Genomic DNA, 18,253 nt, shown 5'->3' on the forward strand with positions numbered 1-18,253 from the left:
AATCCACTACACACACTCAAAACAACTTAAAAACAACTGCATTAGAAAACGGCATCAAACTAAAATCACTTTACACACTTCAACACAGCAACATACGAAAACCAAGTTTAAGTATCCTATACATTCAGTACTAATCAACATAATTACAATAATAAGGTAAATTCGCATTTATATTCTCACAATAGCGCAAACACAACAATATCAGAAGAAGAATTTGTAAGACAATCAACAGATAACAACATAAGCTATGAATCAACTAAACCTATCCTCCTGTTTCTCCAGTCTTGAGTTTGAGTTATTCAGTGTAAAAGGGGAAGATCTGTGGTAACACATGAAGACTAGTGGTTCCCCCCATGATATCTAAACACTGAAAACAATCTGAAATAACAAAGCATGCAAAACAAGCTAATGGTGGCATTAACAAATAATGCATGAAGGTATTGGTAATGGCTGAATGAAAGTATGAATAATAATTTAAGTAAATCAACAGTTATAGAGAAATAGGGCATTGATAAAAAACAAAATACAACGATAAATAGAAATGATCTATGGAAGGAGCATGACTGAAATAAAGCTGAATGAAAAACTAAACAATAACTGTATTAAGATCTTAATAATAACTAAATAAAGGACCTTGTATCCCACAGGCAGATCAGTGCAGTCCTGAGAGCACCCGCTGATTCGTCGGTTTAAACACTCGTTAACTCCACAGTTCCGCTCATCTGATTGGTCTCCACAGTCGTCACGGCGATCACAGACGCTGCCTAATGGCACGCAGCGGCCATTGGCACACATGAAAACCGAACCATTGCACAAACTTTCTAAAACACACACACACAGACACAAGAGATCAGACTTAGACACTAAACATGACAATTCCTATGATATTATAATGTTAATATTATGTAAAGTATGTGGAGTGTTGATTCACAAATGAAAGTTAAAAATGTACTGTGCACAGTGAAAGCAAATTATCAGCAGAGTCAAAAGGCATTTGACTTCTCTGGACCTAAGCTCATCTGACTGCTGCTCAGTGGAAATCTGTACTGGTGTCTGATGAGTCAAACTTCCAGATGGTTTATGAAAAATAAAGGGACGTTGCATTCTCTGGATCAAAGAAGAAATCCATAATCTGTCTGTGTGAATGTATAATTACAAACTACAAAATACAAAAACACATTTTGAAGCGGTATATGATGCCTTCTAGGTGACGTCTTTTTCAGTGACATCCATCATTATTTCAACATGAAGCCATTTAAGAAGTGTGGAAATTATAAAGCATCAAATAAAACATACCCTTGCAGAAGACGAGTATAGAGGAAGGATATCAATAACCAAAAATTTAAGATGAGCGTTCAGTGTTGAAAACTAAGTGTTGTTAAAAAGAAAGGTGATTGTAATGCAGTATTAAACATGCTGCTGCCCAGGCATCTCTGGAATGTTTAAAAAGGCATCAAATTTGATAATACTTTTACAAAACATCAAAATTCGTAACAGTCATAGATTAAATGTCTTCAATTTAAAGCAGGTCAAACTTTCTGTCCTTACTTTGTTGGAAGTGAGGATATTGTAAATGAATATTTTAAATGCTGAGGAAAGGGTACTTGTATCTGCCGGCTGAAATATGCGCGAGAGAATTAGATTAAAGGAAACCTGAAGCTGTGAGGCTAACCAGCTTTGGCAAACCTACACATATCCACACACACACACACACACACACACAAACACTCCCTCACAGAAAGAAACAGCAGTCGGCTCTGTTTCTTGCCGTCAAAGCAGAAATTACAGAGAAAAACAAAACTGTGGTGAAAAAACAGTGAGGAGCTGAACCTCCGCAGAGAGAGACAGGTGTTACTACAAATCCCAGAAGGCTATGGGGTGCCGGGACCTGTCAGTCAAACAGGTGAGAGGCCTTGCCTGCGGCGGAGCACTTGGGGTTCAGCGGCAGCTCGTCTGATTGGTCGAGACAGTCTGTGAAACCGTCACACTCCCATTGGGCGCTGGGTAAACACCGCCCATCTGCACAGCGAAACTCAGTGTCTGAACACATACGGTACTCTAGAGAGAAAATGAGAGAGAGAGAGTGAGAAAGAGAGAGAGAGAGAGACACGTGTTGACCAGCTGAAATGCATTTGGGAAAAAAAAAGAAAAATAGAGAAAAGGTAAAGACAGGAAAAGCACTGACCGCACTCAGGAGATTCATCAGAACCGTCTCCACAGTCATCATCGTGATCACAAACAAAACGCTGAGGAACACACAGCTTATTACCACAGCGGAAAGAACCCTCTGAACACGTGTGATTAGCAGCTGAGAGAGAGAGAGAGAGAGAGAGAGAGAGAGAGAGAGAGAGAGAGAGAGTTACAGATTAGTTTTCAAATTAAAGCCTTGTTTCATCTTATTCCTCATATATTTTATTAATATTAATACATTCAGTGTGTAATTAAATGAGGAGATTTACATATTCAGAGAATAATGAGTGAATTCAGGTACCCATTGTATAATCTCTATAAAAAGATGAAAAGAAACGGGACCCTCTGGAGCCTCCATGCCCAATGCAAAGAGTCCACCAGAGGAGTATAAAGTCCCCCAGCATTGGGATGTGGAGCAGTGGGGTGATGGAGCTCTATTCAATATTACTTACAACAGTGCACATAAACTCATCACCTGGTCTCACTAATGCTCTTGTGGTTGCCATCAAATCCTCACAACTATGTCCCAACATCCAGCCTAAAGCCTTCATAGAAGAGTAGAAATACTTACTGAATTAAAGAGACTAAAAAATACCCAGTGCTTGGGTCATTTCTACCCCTCAGGCACACGTTCGGCATAAAGCCTGGTGATCGCAGGCTCATGTGCAGCTGCTCAGAGGGTCACTTTCAATTTATTTATTTTTTTTTTCTGTTTATATTGTGTTACCACAGCCGGCTGCTTCTAGTTCATCACTGCCGTCGGGACAGTCTCTCTCTCCATCGCACAACCACCGCTGGGATACACACGCATACGACCCCACACACTTAAAGAAACTCACAGCACATGATACTGAACCTGAGAGAGAGAGAGAGAGAGAGAGAGAGAGAGAGAGAGAGAGAGAGAGAGAGAGAGAGAGAGAGAGAGAGAGAGAGAGAGAAAGAGAGAGAGAGAGAGATTACAATTTCATTTATTCTCTTTCTCAGTCAGCTTCCTTCTCCATCACAATATTTCTTCTTTCATCCCTCCATCATTCCTTTGCCACCTCACTCACTTGCTCTGTATTTCACTCCTTGTCTTTCTATGCCTCAATGCCCCACATATTTACTCTCTCTTCACAGTTTCACTCCTTCCCATCTTTCCTTCCTCTCATTTTCACTCATTTAGTGCCATAGTAACTCTTTCATCCCCTCCTTCACATCTTCCTTCAATCCCTCATGTATTCTGCACTCCCTCACATTTCATACAGTCACTCCCTCACCCACTCCTTCCCTTCCCTCACTCCCTCGTTCATTCCTTGTCTCGCATCCCCTCAGTCACGACTGCCGATTCCCTCGCTCCTTGTTCCACTCATTCACTCCTTTCCTCACTCTCACTTACACACTATCTGCCTTCATCCCTCTCATTCATTGTTTTCCTTACTCACTCACTCACTCACTCACTCACTCACTCACACTTTCTCACTTAGTCCCTCCCTCCCCCACATACTCCACATACATTCACTCCTGTCTTCCCTCCCCCCTTTTGTCATTCACTCACTCCTTCCCTCACTGTCTCAACTACTCACCTCCCCCCTTTCCTCCCTCCCCATCCTCCTTTACACTCCCTCACTCCTTCCTTTATTCACTCTCTCCCTTAGTCCCTCCGTCCTCAACTCTCTCCTCGACTTATTCACTCGTTCACTACTTTCCTCACTCTCTTTCCCTCTCTTCCTCCATCCCCCCCTTAATCTATCATTTTTAGTAAACTTGTTTAAAAAGCTGTTTGAGTTTGACCTTCTGCTGTCTGCCTCTCACTCTCTCTTTCTCTTTGTGTGTGTGTGTGTGTGTGTGTGTGTGTGTGTGTGTCTGTGTGGGGTTATAAATCCATAGCGGCCATGAAATAATTTGCCTCTGAGACACTAAACACTTTTTCTGCTGCTTTCTTTCATGTTGATTGATCTCCTTCCACTTGGGGAAATCACACCAATTTCCACTGAGAGAGAGAGAGAGAGAGAGAGAGAGAGAGAGAGAGAGAGAGAGAGAGAGAGAGAGAGAGAGAGAGAGGGGGGAAGTAAATAGTAAAAGATAAAAGATTTACTGCAGATCTCGGGGTTCTCATCAGCTCCATTCTCACAGTCTTCCTCTCCATCACACACCCATCGCTGAGAGATGCACCGGCCACCAGAGCAGGAGAACTGGCCCCACAAACAAGACGAATCTGGAGGGAGCAAGCGAGAGAGAGAGAGAGAGAGAGAGAGAGAGAGAGAGAGAGAGAGAGAGAGAGAGAGATTTGTAAAACTAAACCACTTTTAGTGGTTAGCATTGTGCATTGTAAAATGCTCCAAAACCATCTTAACCGGGTGATGAACTGAAGCTTGGGAATAAACCCAGCTTCCGGGAAAGTCTTATGAGCAAGGGTCGGGTCAAGGATCAGCATTCTGACAAAAGATAATAGAGAGAATAATCCAGCAGTTCAAGTGGTGGTTGCAAGAACTGTCCCAGCTCACAAACTCACACACCATGATGTCCCCAGGCTGCAATCTCCCCCAATACACAAACATTCTGTACCATTACATCTGAGCTGAAATATATAGACCCTGAGACCAAATAAGAAAAGAGAAGTGAAAAGCTATGAATACTGAACTCAGCTCCCCTGGATTCATAAACTGGCTTTATATCAGTAAAACCCTTATTATTCACACACACACACACACACACACACACACACACACACACACACAGGGCAAGTGTGCCTTGATCAGCAAAAATGAGCCTGTGTGAGTGTTTACTCCCTAAACCAACTATTGATTTTAGGATACAGACACACACACACACACAGGGCAAGGTCACAGAGAGAGAGAGAGAGAGAGAGAGAAAAGGAGAAATACATTTTCTAGGCACAGAAAATGCACTTCATTTAAAGAAAGAACGAAAGAAAGAACAAAAGAAAGAAAGAAAGAAAGAAAGAAAGATTAATGGACAGACATTAATTTTGTCTTAAAATTAAAGCTTCAAAATCACTGTGATGCTGATTGCTGCTCTGAGCTCAACACTGCAGAAACTGCACCATGTAACTTTGGGGGTGTGGGGGGTGGGGAACCACCTCCTTGATTTCAGGACAGTGTTATATAAGTGAATTACACTCTGCAACTGTAGGGGGAGTTCACAATCTTACCTAATGTTACCTTAAGAAGCGAAAAAGAAAAAATCCATTCCCCTCCCCAGAAACTGCATTTCCCATAACCCCTACGCTACCTCAGCTGTTTGATATCACACACCTGTGTCTCCAGCAGCAATATCTCAGACAGAAGACATATTGAAACTCATTATTTTTAATGTTCTTAGTGGCAGCTGTGTGAAAAAGTGATCAATGTGAGACACAAACCAACAATCTCCCTCAGAACACCCACTGGGCACTATCCTGTGGCTACGTGTACAGCTTGAGTAGAGCTTTAGCAAAAAATAAATCAATGTACTATTAACCTCACCACGTAAAACACCAATTATCAAATTCAGTCTCACATTTTCAGTGTTTCCTGTTCCCACACTCAGCCTCTTTATCACAGCTTCCATTCTTTTCAAGAGGCTCTCTTTATATTTTCCCAAACAAATCTGCAGCCACATCCTATATATCGGTCTTAGAAGTTGAATTTAACCCCAAACTCTGTCTGTGCCACGGAGTCCCAGGCTCTGTATTGGAGAGTGCACAGATGCTTTATTTTGTGTTTATTTTCCTTTTCTCTGTGTGGGTTTCTCTCCCCCGTTACATCCTTTCAGAGCCATATTGCTGAGATGTTGTTCTTCTGACAGTGGAAGGATGAACACAAAGAGCTGTGGGTTTGTTCAGAGCTGATTGATTTTCTCTTCTCTCAAAGATGAATGCTGTAAGTGCTGTTTATCTGATGGGAACCGTTTTGGTGAGAGACTCTAGGTACTGTGCGCCCGTTATGGGTTCCAATCTTTTCTGTAGCTTTTTATCTGTTTCTGAACTCTAGCTTTACTTGGTTTCCTCTGACATTTTCTTAACTTCTGTAAGCTGATGTTTTCCTATATTTCAGGGTGGACTCTGAAGGGTGAAATTTGGAGATTATTAGAAATGATAAAACGTCTTGTGTTCTATTCTAAAAGGCTGGTTTGATTCAGTCTTCTGTAACCGTCTGTCCAAAGCCCGCCTGGAATCACTGAGTGCGGGGCAGGAACACACCTTAGACAGGGTGCCAGTCCATCACAGGGCACTCACTCACACCTATAGACACTTTGACAGAGTTCGTCCAACATGTCCCATATGAAACCCACACAGACACTGGGAGAACACACCAAACTCCTCAGAGACAGTGACCCGAGGTGGGAATTGAACCCACGACCCCAGGACCCTGGAGCAGGGTGTGAGCCACTGTGCTGCCCGCAGAAGAAGTGTTAATACGGATTCAGCAAGTAAAAGAAAATAAAACACAGCGATCACAGCTTACCACACTGCAGTTCATCCGCTCCGTCCTCGCAGTCTCTCTGTCCATCACACAGCCACCGAGCGGAGATACAGTGACCACTCGGACAGGGAACATAACCGTCTGAACACTTCTGACCTTCAGAGGCTGAGAGGGGTCAGCAGGGAAAAAAAGCAGGGGCAATCTGAGACAGGTCTGAGATCAGAGACATTTAAAAGGTCAAACAAGGACACTTCAGGGACATCTGAGGAACTGTGTGTGTGTGTGTGTGTCATAATAACTGCTTGTGCAGAGTGACTCATTTTTTATTATCTCCCCAAGGCAATAGATAGATAGGAAGATAGAACGTGCGAGAGAGAGAATTCTCCATTTCACTTCATGTTTTTCTATGGAGATCATTTCTGAAATCATTTTCCATTTTGTCAGCTACACCAACAATATAGATGCATTTTGTTGCTCTGCATACTTTGTTAACCCCTTTCCCACCTAACCCACCACAGAGCAGAAGGGGTCGTTCTCAGCGCTGCAGTGACACTGACATGTTGGTGGTGAGTCAGTGTGGGTTGTGCTGGTATGTGTGGATCAGACACAGCAGTGATGTTGGAGTGTTCACACGTTGTGCACACACACTGGCCTCTCAATTAGACACACTTACCTCCTTGGTCCACCTTGTGAATGTAAAGTCAGAGACAGTAGCTCATCTGTTGCTACAGAGTTTGTGCTGGTCGTCTTCTAGTCCTTCGTCAGTGGACATAGGACGCTGCCCACAGGATGCTGTTGTTTGGATATTTTTGACTGGTGGACTACTCCCAGCTGTGTCTGATACACTCGCACCAGCATAACACACACTAACACATCCCCACCACTTTGGTGTCAAAGCAGCGGCGATAATAACCCATCTCTCAAATAATACCATCACTATAGTGGTCCTGTGGAGGTCCTAGTCGTTAAAGAACAGGGTAAAAGGGTAAAAAGATGGATTACAGTCTGTAATTGTAGGCAAATTCAATCATTATTTGGTGACCAAAAACCTTTGGACATACAGTGTACATGCCCCACGATCCCCTCTTAAACAAACCTCCCTGAATGTTTAACTCCAGGATCTAGATCTTTAATAAGCCCTTATTTATTCAGCTCATGTTTGAACTCAATTCAAGCTGTTGTTCACAACAGCTTTCTGCTCTCACAATGGAGTCTGGAAAGCAAACAAACAAACAAACAAACAGAAGAGATAAAAAAAACAAAACAAAAGGAGCCTACCACTGCAGTGGGCCTCATCAGAGAAATCTCCGCAGTCGTTGGCTCCGTCGCACAACCAGTGTGGGAGCACACACAGAGAGGTGGAGTTACACCTGAGGAAAACACTGCTATGTATTCGGACGCCCAGCCGGTGGTAATCCACACAGTCCACATCGCCTAAAAGCACAAACAGCAGGTAGTCAGACACACACAGAGCTGCTTTTACAGCTTCTCAGTAATAAAACAGGGTCTCGTTATTATCTATGAAGTCTGTATGTATATCTTTAAGCTGATCTTACTGCAGTTCTTCTCATCAGAGGCATCTGCACAGTCGGTGATTTGATTGCACCATGCCTCCTGTGGCACACATCCACCATCTCCACACCTCTTCTCCACAGATGAGCATGAAGAACCTGAAAACACACAAATAAAACAACAGAACTGTCTAGAGGCAGAAAAAATATATATACAAATTAAAGAAACGCTAGGTATGATTTGGGTTTTTTACTCCCCCTAGTGTAATTCCTATTTACAGCACTGTACTGAAATCAATGTGGAGGGGGAGGGGGGTTCCTACCCTCCTCCAAAAGTTACACAGTGCAGTTTCTGCAGTGCTGAGTCCAGACTAGCAAAGCCTGAGGTTCTATTCTCTCTATAAAAGCTCAGTGAAACATGGATGATTTTAAAGCTGTAATTTTAAGGAAAAAAAAATATGCAGTGTTCCTTTAAAAGCAGGATTCAATAAAGAAACAGGAGCAGAGATGAACAACCATCTACACAGGACACACAGTGAAGTGTGAAAAGCATGAAATGAAACAAAGTGCTCAATTTCAAGTATCCACAGTGGCTCAAGGATAAGCTGGGATCCATATCTAAGCATCCAGAAACACTACCTGACCTCACCTAGCTGAACACCATCAAATCCTCACAGCAATGTTCCTACATCCAGTGTAAAGCCCTCCCAGAAAAGTACAGCCTATTAATGCATTAAAAGAGGATCAATATCCTGATTAATACTCTTAATTTCAGACAAAACTCCGGAGAAAATCAGCAGTGGGAAACGAAGGTGTATTTTCCACCCGGAGAACAGCAGAGCCAATTATCTTCTCAAACTCCTGGCCAAGGATTTGAGATTGCAGCTCCAGTCTCATGCGCAACATTTTTGTCCGATTGCAACACCTTCAACTGGCTGTTTTCTTGAAGCTGATGGAGGTTTTCCTCACACTGGAATTCAGGGTTAAGAGAATGGATAAGATTTGTGCCCTCATCTATAATAATTTGTGCTTATTATTGCATTTCAGTATCTAAATGGACAGTTTATGTATGAGGGAAAAAAAAAGCAGAACATCAAAATGACCTTTCATTTTAACATGGATCTAAACAGCCTGTTATCATTGCTTTGCCTACAACACTGATATTGTATCCCTGTTCAAAGTAAACTGTGCATCTCCATATATTTTGTTTCTAACCAAAATGTGGAACAAAACCTTAATCCCCTACATTTTGGCCTGGCCTCACCAGATATATTCGACATAGTCAATATATTTAACATTGTTACACGCTGGACATATGAAACATGCCCATGTTCAACTCACTATCAGAACTGGGTTGCAGAGAGCAGCCGACAAGAAATGAAAGATTCACACGTGACCACTGTGTTTAGTGTCAGTGTTGATACACAGCTAATCATGCAATGAACACAGGCACACAAAGAACCTTGAGATAATCTAACGTTATTAAAGGAGCAATCTGTAATATTGACACCAAGAGTGTAAATTTCGAACAAAGCCCCTCCCCAGATGTGAAAACTGAACGAAAAAACAAACAAGAGACTTAAGACTAGGGTGACCATATCTGAGATGGTAAAAAAGAGGGGGGATACATCATCAAACATGTATCTAAGTGAAAGGCAAAAATGGAAAAGAGCCCCCTGCATTAACAATAATTTACTGTCTAAACCACCTTAAAATTTTAGACTAGACAAGGCTGGAGTTATTTCCCCTTCAACAATAAATGTCATTTTAGGGGGCAGATCCTTGCTTCTTTTAATTTCACCTCAAACAGGTCAGTGTGAGAGTCTAATTTGTGTTATTCTCCAGCTTCTTATTCATTTCTACCTTAAACAGCTATGCAAAGCTAAAGCTAGCACTAGGTTGTATAAACAAAACATGTTTTGAAACACAGTTCCTACTTCTTTTAATCTATACATAGGCATCTGTACTCTTATAGTTTTTTAGAAAGTATCTGCAGTTACGTGTTCAGGAGGAAATTAGCCGGCTCTGGATCTGTTCTGTAGTGTGGCTGCATCTAAACTGCCTCCACCTTTCAAACACAAGGCCAATATTTCCTCTCATTTTACCCTGTCTTAGTCATGGAGATTTTTAAAAGGGCAATGGGGCTTTTTGGGTCTGGTAAAATATAACATTAACTCTGTTCACTTGGTCATTTCATGGCTGCAAGGCACTAGCTCTGTAGACCTGGCAGCGGTGGGTTTGGACTGTAAAATGATTGGACAGAGGCAGGACCTCGGAGGGCGGGATCACGCACTCCGCTCTGGACTGGGCACTTCTCAAAAAGAATATCCTGCTTCATCAAAAATATGAGAAGCAGCTGTGTTTTAGCTTTGATTGTTTCCTTAGTCTATGATCACACACCCTGGACATGTTATGACTAAGTACAGTAAATATCTCACAGATTGCTCCTTTAAGTTAGTAATGTTTCTGTTTCATTCACATTCTCTCTTTCATTTCATCCTTAAAGCAGTATCAGTCCTCCACACACAGCACTAACACAGTGTCAGAAACACACAAATCATACATTTACCTTTGCTTACATGGTTCATTTTTTAGTAAGTAAGATAAGGTGAGTCCTATATCTGTTGTGTTAATTTCATTCAGTTGCTGCTTATACAGAGTGTATTGTGCCCCACCAGGCATTTCATACCAGAGACGCCACTGAGCGGTTCCTTTGGAAGACTGCTGTAGGATGAATGGGTGGAGACAAACTGCTGTAGGATGAATGAATGCGGCAAAACTGATATAGGACTTATGGCTGGTTTAAGCTGAGTGGGAGGGACTAAACTGCTATTGACTGGTGGTAAAACAGAAATATATGGTTGTGACGTCACATGCTTGTTTTTGCAACATGTATCTTAGAATGAATGGTATGTATTTAAATTTAAAAAATGTGTACATGCTACATTCAAAATTATAAAATGTGAATAGAGATAAACTCACTATTGCAGTAGGCCTCATCTGAGTTATCTCCACAGTCATTAACTCCATCACAGAAATGAGAATTGGACACACAGCGCTGGTTATAACATGGTTTATAACCACTCCTACACTTACGGTTATCTACAGAGAAAAGCACAGGAAACATTAAAAAGACTTAACACATTTATTACAAAACACACTAATTATTCCTGTAATGTTCATCTGGAAAGAAAACTGCAGTCATTATTAATATATATATATATATATATATTGGCTACAGTGAATTTTTTAAAGTTACATTTGAGCTTTATTATGCTCTTTGTGTTGTATATTTTATCCAGATTGATTATTTTCTGCTACAGTGGGGTTCCATTTCTAAGCATGGTGTTGTAGATTCTGGACAGAGTTGGACAGAATGTGTTTATTTCCTGATTTTTAGTGTTCACTTCTCAGTTTAAAAGCTGATTATTCTGTGATTATCTTTGAACTGGGCAGTATGTACTAGAGATATTCCAGACATCCCAAGTCTCCCGGAAGTTCTAGGAGTCTCCTGCATATCAGACGATATGCACAGCGGCTGTGTCCGTGTCCACCTCCCTGGAATAGGTTTTTGCAACTTGGGATGTCTGATGTTCACAACTTGCTTCAGGTGAGTCATGGTCAAGTCAAAACACTGGGAATCGAGTCAGAGTCAGGTCACAAGTCACTCAGAATTGGGCTTGGTTCCAGTCAAGAGTCACTGGAAATGAATTCTTAATAACTTAACTCTAAATAACAATATCAAGTCAGATCCAGGTAGAATCATGTCAGTTTTGAATTAAGACTCACAGAAGACAAGTATGATTCAGAGTTGAGTCATGAGTCACTGCGATTTGAGGGCAAGTCAGGAATCCAGGTGACACGAATCTGATGAGTCATCAGTCACTGCAATGTGAGAGTGAGTCAGGAATCAAGCAGATATGAATCTGATAAAAGGCATGATTCATTGGGATGTGAGTGCGAATCAGGAATCAAGAAGATACAAATCTGGGTCAAGGTAAGAATAACTGCGATGTGAGGGCAAGTCAGGAATCAAGAACATGTGAATCTGAGTCGATTCATGAGTAACTGTGATGCAAGTTGAGCCAAAAGTCTTTAGCAGATATAGTAGTTCAAGTTTCCGCCACTTGGTTGTTTACATTCATACTTTACCATTAAATTCAAAGTCTAATTTAATTCATCAGTCATATAGAAATCTGGATCAAGAAATGATCCAGTAAATTAGGGAATAGATTTGTGAATCTGAAACTCAAGTGCTCACCAATGGTATCCATCATGGGTCATTCAGTATCTATTCAGTAATTAATGCTCAATGCATTTCTGGGAATAGAGAACTAAGATGTGGTTTCACACAAACCCTGAGAGTTGAATGGTTTCTGAAACCCAAACTATTCTGTGCGCCATCTACTGCAAAGTGTCATAAAATCATTTGTAATGCAGGTGCAGTTTTTGCGATGTAGTAAATCCGCAGAAAACGGCTAGAAAGGGCAGGCGCAGGTTTGTGCATGCATAATTAATTAGCGCAGGAAGCAGAACCGCCCAGACGCCGCGGGCGTTTCCTGGCCTCGGGAACAGCAGCCAACAGCTTCCAGAAACAGATGTTCGCATTATTACGACTCTAGGGCTATTGTCTCTAACTCTGAGCTCTGAACAGAAACACAGGAACACAGCTCTCTCGGGCTATTGTCTCTGACTCTGTGCTCCCAACCAGAACATGGGAACACAGGAACTCGCTGCAGGGGGGAGCTTTTTTAAGGCGGACGCTTTGAGAGGTTGAGACATTAAATTCATAGCATTTGCCTTTAGGGAGAAACAAAACATGGCTTATGATAAGAGTCCAGACTACACTGCTCACTCACTCTCTCTCTCTCCATTTCTTCCACCCCCTTCTTTCTCTCTCACACTCTTTCTCTCCTCCTATCACCTCTCTCCCTCTATTTCCTATCTTTCTCTGCCTTTCCCTCTCACAACCTTTTACTCTCTCCATCTCTTCTCCTGTCCCCTCTCCCTTTCTCACATTCTCTTTCTCTCTCTTTTACAATTCAAGCAAAAGTTTGGATGACACATCTTATAATATATAATGGCATGCTCTGACTACAAATACACATAAGTCAAAGTTCAGCATGCCCAATGCCAAAAGTCAGCTATATATACAATACAAAAAATCACCCAGACTTGGCCTGTGAAGATGTGGAACTGTGTTCTCTAGAGTGATGATCTCCATCCAATACTTTTGGAATGAGATGTAGTGGTGATTACGATCCAGAACAAATCTTTCTACATGAGAACATGAACTTGCTAGTTCTCTTGTGGCAGAATGCTATTAAATCCTCACCACAGTTTTCTGAATTACTAACACAACTCAAAGTGGAATTGAATGGAGCTCCATCACCCCAGAGTACACAGTTCCACTGCCCCACAGCCCAGTGCGTAGGGGCTTTTTTATCCACTGCCCTTAATCAAATGCTTGGCACGGGCATGAAAACCCTAGGCTGATGTATATAGCTGCTTCCGAACGTCCATTTTGATGAGTGAAGTAGTTGAATTCACTCATTATAAAAGATGTGTATAAGGCACATGGTGTTGAACTGTGGTCTCTTAATATATGAAGGTCCATTTTTACAGTGATAAAGCATCTCCAAACTTTTTGGTTTATAATCGAGCTGGTTCTCACCACAGTAGTGCCTCTTCTCATCTGATTTGTCTTTACAGTGAGGGACCCCATCGCAGGTCAGCTGGTAATCCACACACTCTCCATTTCCACACTCGAACTCGGAGTGGACGCGACAGGACGAGTTCACTGCTGACAGGAGAAGAAGAGAAGGACAGGGACCAGAAAGAGTTAAAACAATACACACTGTGCTGACACAAGGTAAACAGTTTGTTATGTCACGAATATGTCATGTTGTAACATTATCGATTAGTCGGTAACATCATTAGTCTTCTTTAATTTTTTAAGTATTATTGCATTATTATAACCATTATTGTAACATTTCAGAATGTTAACATACATAATAAAATAAGTATACACAAGGTCAGGGTATGCGTCGTTACTTAACTATGTTTCCTTGGCTAATGCTAAAATGGAAAAAGAGAAAACAACATATTTTTCTATAAAATGGGTGAGAGAGAGAGAGGGAGATCGAGAGTGAGAGAGAGAGAGAGAGAGAGAGAGAGAGAGTATGTACTATGTGTAGTACAAAATACTTTGTGTTGCCTTATACACTTGGTCACTGTGTGCTGAGCAGTGCAGAGTTGAGCACCTCAACTTTAGTGTTAGTCTGCACTCCTTCACACTAGTTTACTGCACTTCTTTTACAGCCTACGGCTCTATACTTCACACACACACGCGTACATCATGCTAGCACTCATATTAATATCACCGCTCACAGCACTGCCTCCAGAGAGAGTTTGAACAACACTAACCTTAAAGAAAAACAAACTAACTTCCTCTCTGTGGTTCAGGTGAGGAAATTCACATTCATTATATTTAAGGAGAGGAAAGAAAAAAGAAAAAAAAAACACTGATGTTCTGAAAAGGTATGAACCGAAGTTCTACAAAAGTGAGAGCGAGACAGCGAGAGAGTTTGTGATAACTGTGATAAAAGAGGAAGAACATGAAACAGTGTTAGTGTTTGTGCTAAAGAAAAACACTCAGGCAAAGTGTGAGCAAGAGAAATTATTAGAGAAAATGAGAGAAATAAAAAAGAAAATGAGTTGTTTGATTAAAAAAGTCAAATTGAACCTAATATAGAGTTTGTGAGTGTGAAGAGTGTGGAGACAGAGACAGAGACAGAGAGAGAGAGAGAGAGAGAGAGAGAGAGAGAGAGAGAGAGAGAGAGAGAGATTTTGACTTTAAATCCCCTTTAATTAGTCATCATTTTGAAAAACAGGAACCTTTGAAGGTAAAAATTCTCCAGCTGAACGGTAACACTTCTTCATCAGCAACATTAGCGCAGCACTCTTTCTCAAACCCTGAAACTTTAGAGGTGTTTTGGCAAAAAAACAAATTCAACTTTTGAAGAGATTCCACTAAACTCTGAATTGTTTTGCCACATCTACATTTAGTCTTTCAGATATTAGTCTGAAAGATTTCCACACTCCTAACTTTGCTTGTCCCACTAAGTAACTGACCAACACACTTTTAGAGCACTGGACATTGGAGAACTTCTGAGAACACCCAAAAACAAACAGAATATGATTAAACAGAAAGCCCAATCATTCTAGAACCCAGCTCCTTAGTTCAGCCAGCACAGAGAGTTTGGAGCACTCAGAGAATCCATGAAACAAATGATCAGTGTTATGACAGCTCTGCAGTACAGGATCCTCCACTGGAGGTCTCCTGAACACTTGGGCAAGTGAGCTTTGCACAGAAGCGACCACAAAAGCCACAAAACCCTCAGTGAGACGTGGGCCATCCACTTAGTTACAGATCTTGCTTTTAAAGCATTAAAAGTGACAGATTTTACTCAGCTCTGATACAAAAGCCTTTTCCTGGCTGATGAAAAAGCAAAATGCAGCCATCCAAAGAGGGAAGTGGCCCTTAATTGTACTCCTCTTCAAAAAACACTTGGCATAATATACAACTCCAGAAAAGAGACACAGTTCAACACACAAGATAAAACAGAAATTTAATAAACAAATAAATAAGTATATAAACACTCTAGGGCTGGGCAATTAATCAAAAATGAATTGAAATCGACATTCAAAAATTCTAATCGACATAATATTGATTATATCAGTTATTTTGATATATTCTTATTCTGTTATGTCCCCACTGTGTGTTCTTGTACTGTCCATTTAAAAACAGGCTACCAAGCTGTAGTCTTGTGACTCTGCCCCTAACTGCCACATGGAAGCAACCTAAACCCAAGCCCGATACTCGAGCAGCTCAACCAAAGAAAAACATAGCGTCTGTGGTTTGGACGGGCTGTGTTTTGACTATAATTAAGACGACACTGAACAAAAAGAAGTCAAATGTAAATGCTGAGAAAACAGTTTGAGCAACCGAGCACAATCACACACCAAATATAACAGTGCTCTAAAAACAGGAGAGGAAGAAGCTCCCAGCAACATAAGAAAAAATATCCCAGCTTTAACACTGGAGCATATTTACAGTACAAGCCTCGTCACTGAACTCTGAGGGTCAAAAATAGAAAAACAAAATCCTTCATTAAACATAATCATGGTAAAATGTACAATTAATCGTGATATTGATTTGCGCTCATATTGCCCAGGACTAACACAATCCATAGGAGAAAACCATGAGGCTCTATTTGTGCCTAAAGAGAATGTGTGTTATTCTCCAAGGTCCTGAATCGCCAGTTAAGCTTGTCACTGCTCGCCATTGTACTGCGTTTACATCAGTCAGATCCCTAACTGTTACAACAGTATTAAAAAGAAAATAACATCACTATCTTAACGTTAATGTAAATAACACACACACACATACACACACACATAGTAGTGACTGTGTATGCAATGTATCTAAATGTATTTATATATGTATTTTATTTTTATCCTTTTTTTAAATTATTGCTATTGTAAGCATCACGTTCATCAAAAATGTCAGTGGAGAAATTGAAAACTGAGAGAGAGAGAGAGAGAGAGAGAGAGAGAGAGAGAGAGAGAGAGAGAGAGTGTACAGGACTTACATACACATCTGTTATCATCCAGTAAAACTCGTTCGCCCCGGCAGCTGCAAGTCACTGTGCCCTGAGGGGTTAAAAAGCACAGGTCTTGGCAACCTCCGTTATTCACAGCACATGGAGATAACTCACCTGAAGAAGAAGAAAAACAAGAAGAAGAAGAAAAAGAACTGTAAATGTGTAAAATTGTTGTTCTTTAACACAGTAAGGGTCTTCACTATTCTGTAAGGTCTACCTCAACATTAGTGAGGTCAGATATACTGATATTAGACTTTTAGTCCTGGATCCCAAACACCACTCCCCTCCAGTACTGAATGGAACTCCATCGCCTCAGAATAGACAATTCCACTGTTTCATAGCAGTGTTGGGAAGATTTATACCCTACTGGCAGTTCATTTGTATTGACCATGTATTCTTGGTCTCCCATTACATTCCCTGCTTGACTATAGAGGAAAAAAAATAACAAACACAGTAATATGGACTCCTCCTGATTTATGGTAATGAATCATAAATAAACTATAGGCTAATTGTGTATTATAACTCTATGAGAAAGAGGCTTTTGTGTAAATATTTTTGGCTGCATAATCAGCCCCGAGGAGCAGGAACCAATTCAGGATCCAATTAATTGCTTACTGCTTGAAAACTGTTCGTCATTCTCTCCTTAAAAAGGGGTTTGTTGGTTATTGCTTATGTGAAAAGGCTTGTTGTGGTGAAGAGGGAGGAAAAAAAAGCTTCTTAAATTCATCTCTGGAGCTCTAGCCAAGGATTTGCGCTCTCAGGAATGCACACTGAGATTTGGACCTGTAGCTCTGTAGGCCACCGTAGCTCTATCTGCTCCTCACAGAACACTCTCTGGACTCTTCCCGTGCCCCAGGGACACACTGCACGTTTTAAGTCTGTTTCTTTACACTCAGCTTGTCAAAGGTGTAAATATAAAAACATCTTTATAAATATATAAACAACTGAAAAGCCTAAATCCTAATTCAAATAGAGTGAAGTGCTAGAAATTAAGGAATTGCTGCTATGTCCTTGCCTCTCGTATGTGTACATCACAACAACGACACGTCCAAGACACTTGCATTCACTGATTCATTCATTCATTTTTCCTTTGTAACTGATTTTTACTGCTTTCCTACCCTGCTTCAAAATTATAGTGCTTCCTACCACATTCTACCATCCCCCAATAATGACACAGTGCCAGGCCCAGATTAGCAGTGACAGAGGTTCCATTCATATCACATTCTATCAAATGTCAGTGAATCATTAGAATGATTCTGAAACTGTAATTTAAAGGTAAAAATCATTTTAATCTTTTAACTGACTCACAGAAAATGAGTGGAGTGTTAATTGGAGTTTTGTATAATATGTCCCCTTTAATGACCTTGTAATTCAGAACAGTGATTTTGAGACAGGATATGAACGTACGCAAAAAAAAAAAAAAGGTCTGGAACCATTATTTTCCACAGTATACATCAGCAGGAATGTATTATATAGGCAC

At 40.9% G+C, this 18,253-nt stretch overlaps 1 protein-coding gene across 1 annotated transcript in view; it reads right to left on the minus strand.

Annotated features, from left to right (window-relative positions):
• Window positions 1-18,253, minus strand: part of LOC136676248 (low-density lipoprotein receptor-related protein 1B-like) — a gene marked incomplete at its 5' end in the record, with an annotated part of 218,771 nt that overhangs the window by 52,384 nt on the left and 148,134 nt on the right. The window contains 11 exons of the mRNA XM_066653107.1: window positions 634-821; window positions 1,918-2,058; window positions 2,186-2,308; window positions 2,918-3,046; window positions 4,268-4,387; window positions 6,639-6,761; window positions 7,875-8,030; window positions 8,153-8,266; window positions 11,090-11,209; window positions 13,782-13,910; window positions 16,762-16,887. Coding sequence (XP_066509204.1) covers window positions 634-821; window positions 1,918-2,058; window positions 2,186-2,308; window positions 2,918-3,046; window positions 4,268-4,387; window positions 6,639-6,761; window positions 7,875-8,030; window positions 8,153-8,266; window positions 11,090-11,209; window positions 13,782-13,910; window positions 16,762-16,887 — 1,469 coding nt within the window. The remainder of the gene's footprint in view (window positions 1-633; window positions 822-1,917; window positions 2,059-2,185; window positions 2,309-2,917; window positions 3,047-4,267; window positions 4,388-6,638; window positions 6,762-7,874; window positions 8,031-8,152; window positions 8,267-11,089; window positions 11,210-13,781; window positions 13,911-16,761; window positions 16,888-18,253) is intronic.

Source organism: Hoplias malabaricus, chromosome X2, assembly GCF_029633855.1.
Source record: "Hoplias malabaricus isolate fHopMal1 chromosome X2, fHopMal1.hap1, whole genome shotgun sequence".
NCBI classification, from domain to species: Eukaryota; Metazoa; Chordata; class Actinopteri; order Characiformes; family Erythrinidae; genus Hoplias; species Hoplias malabaricus.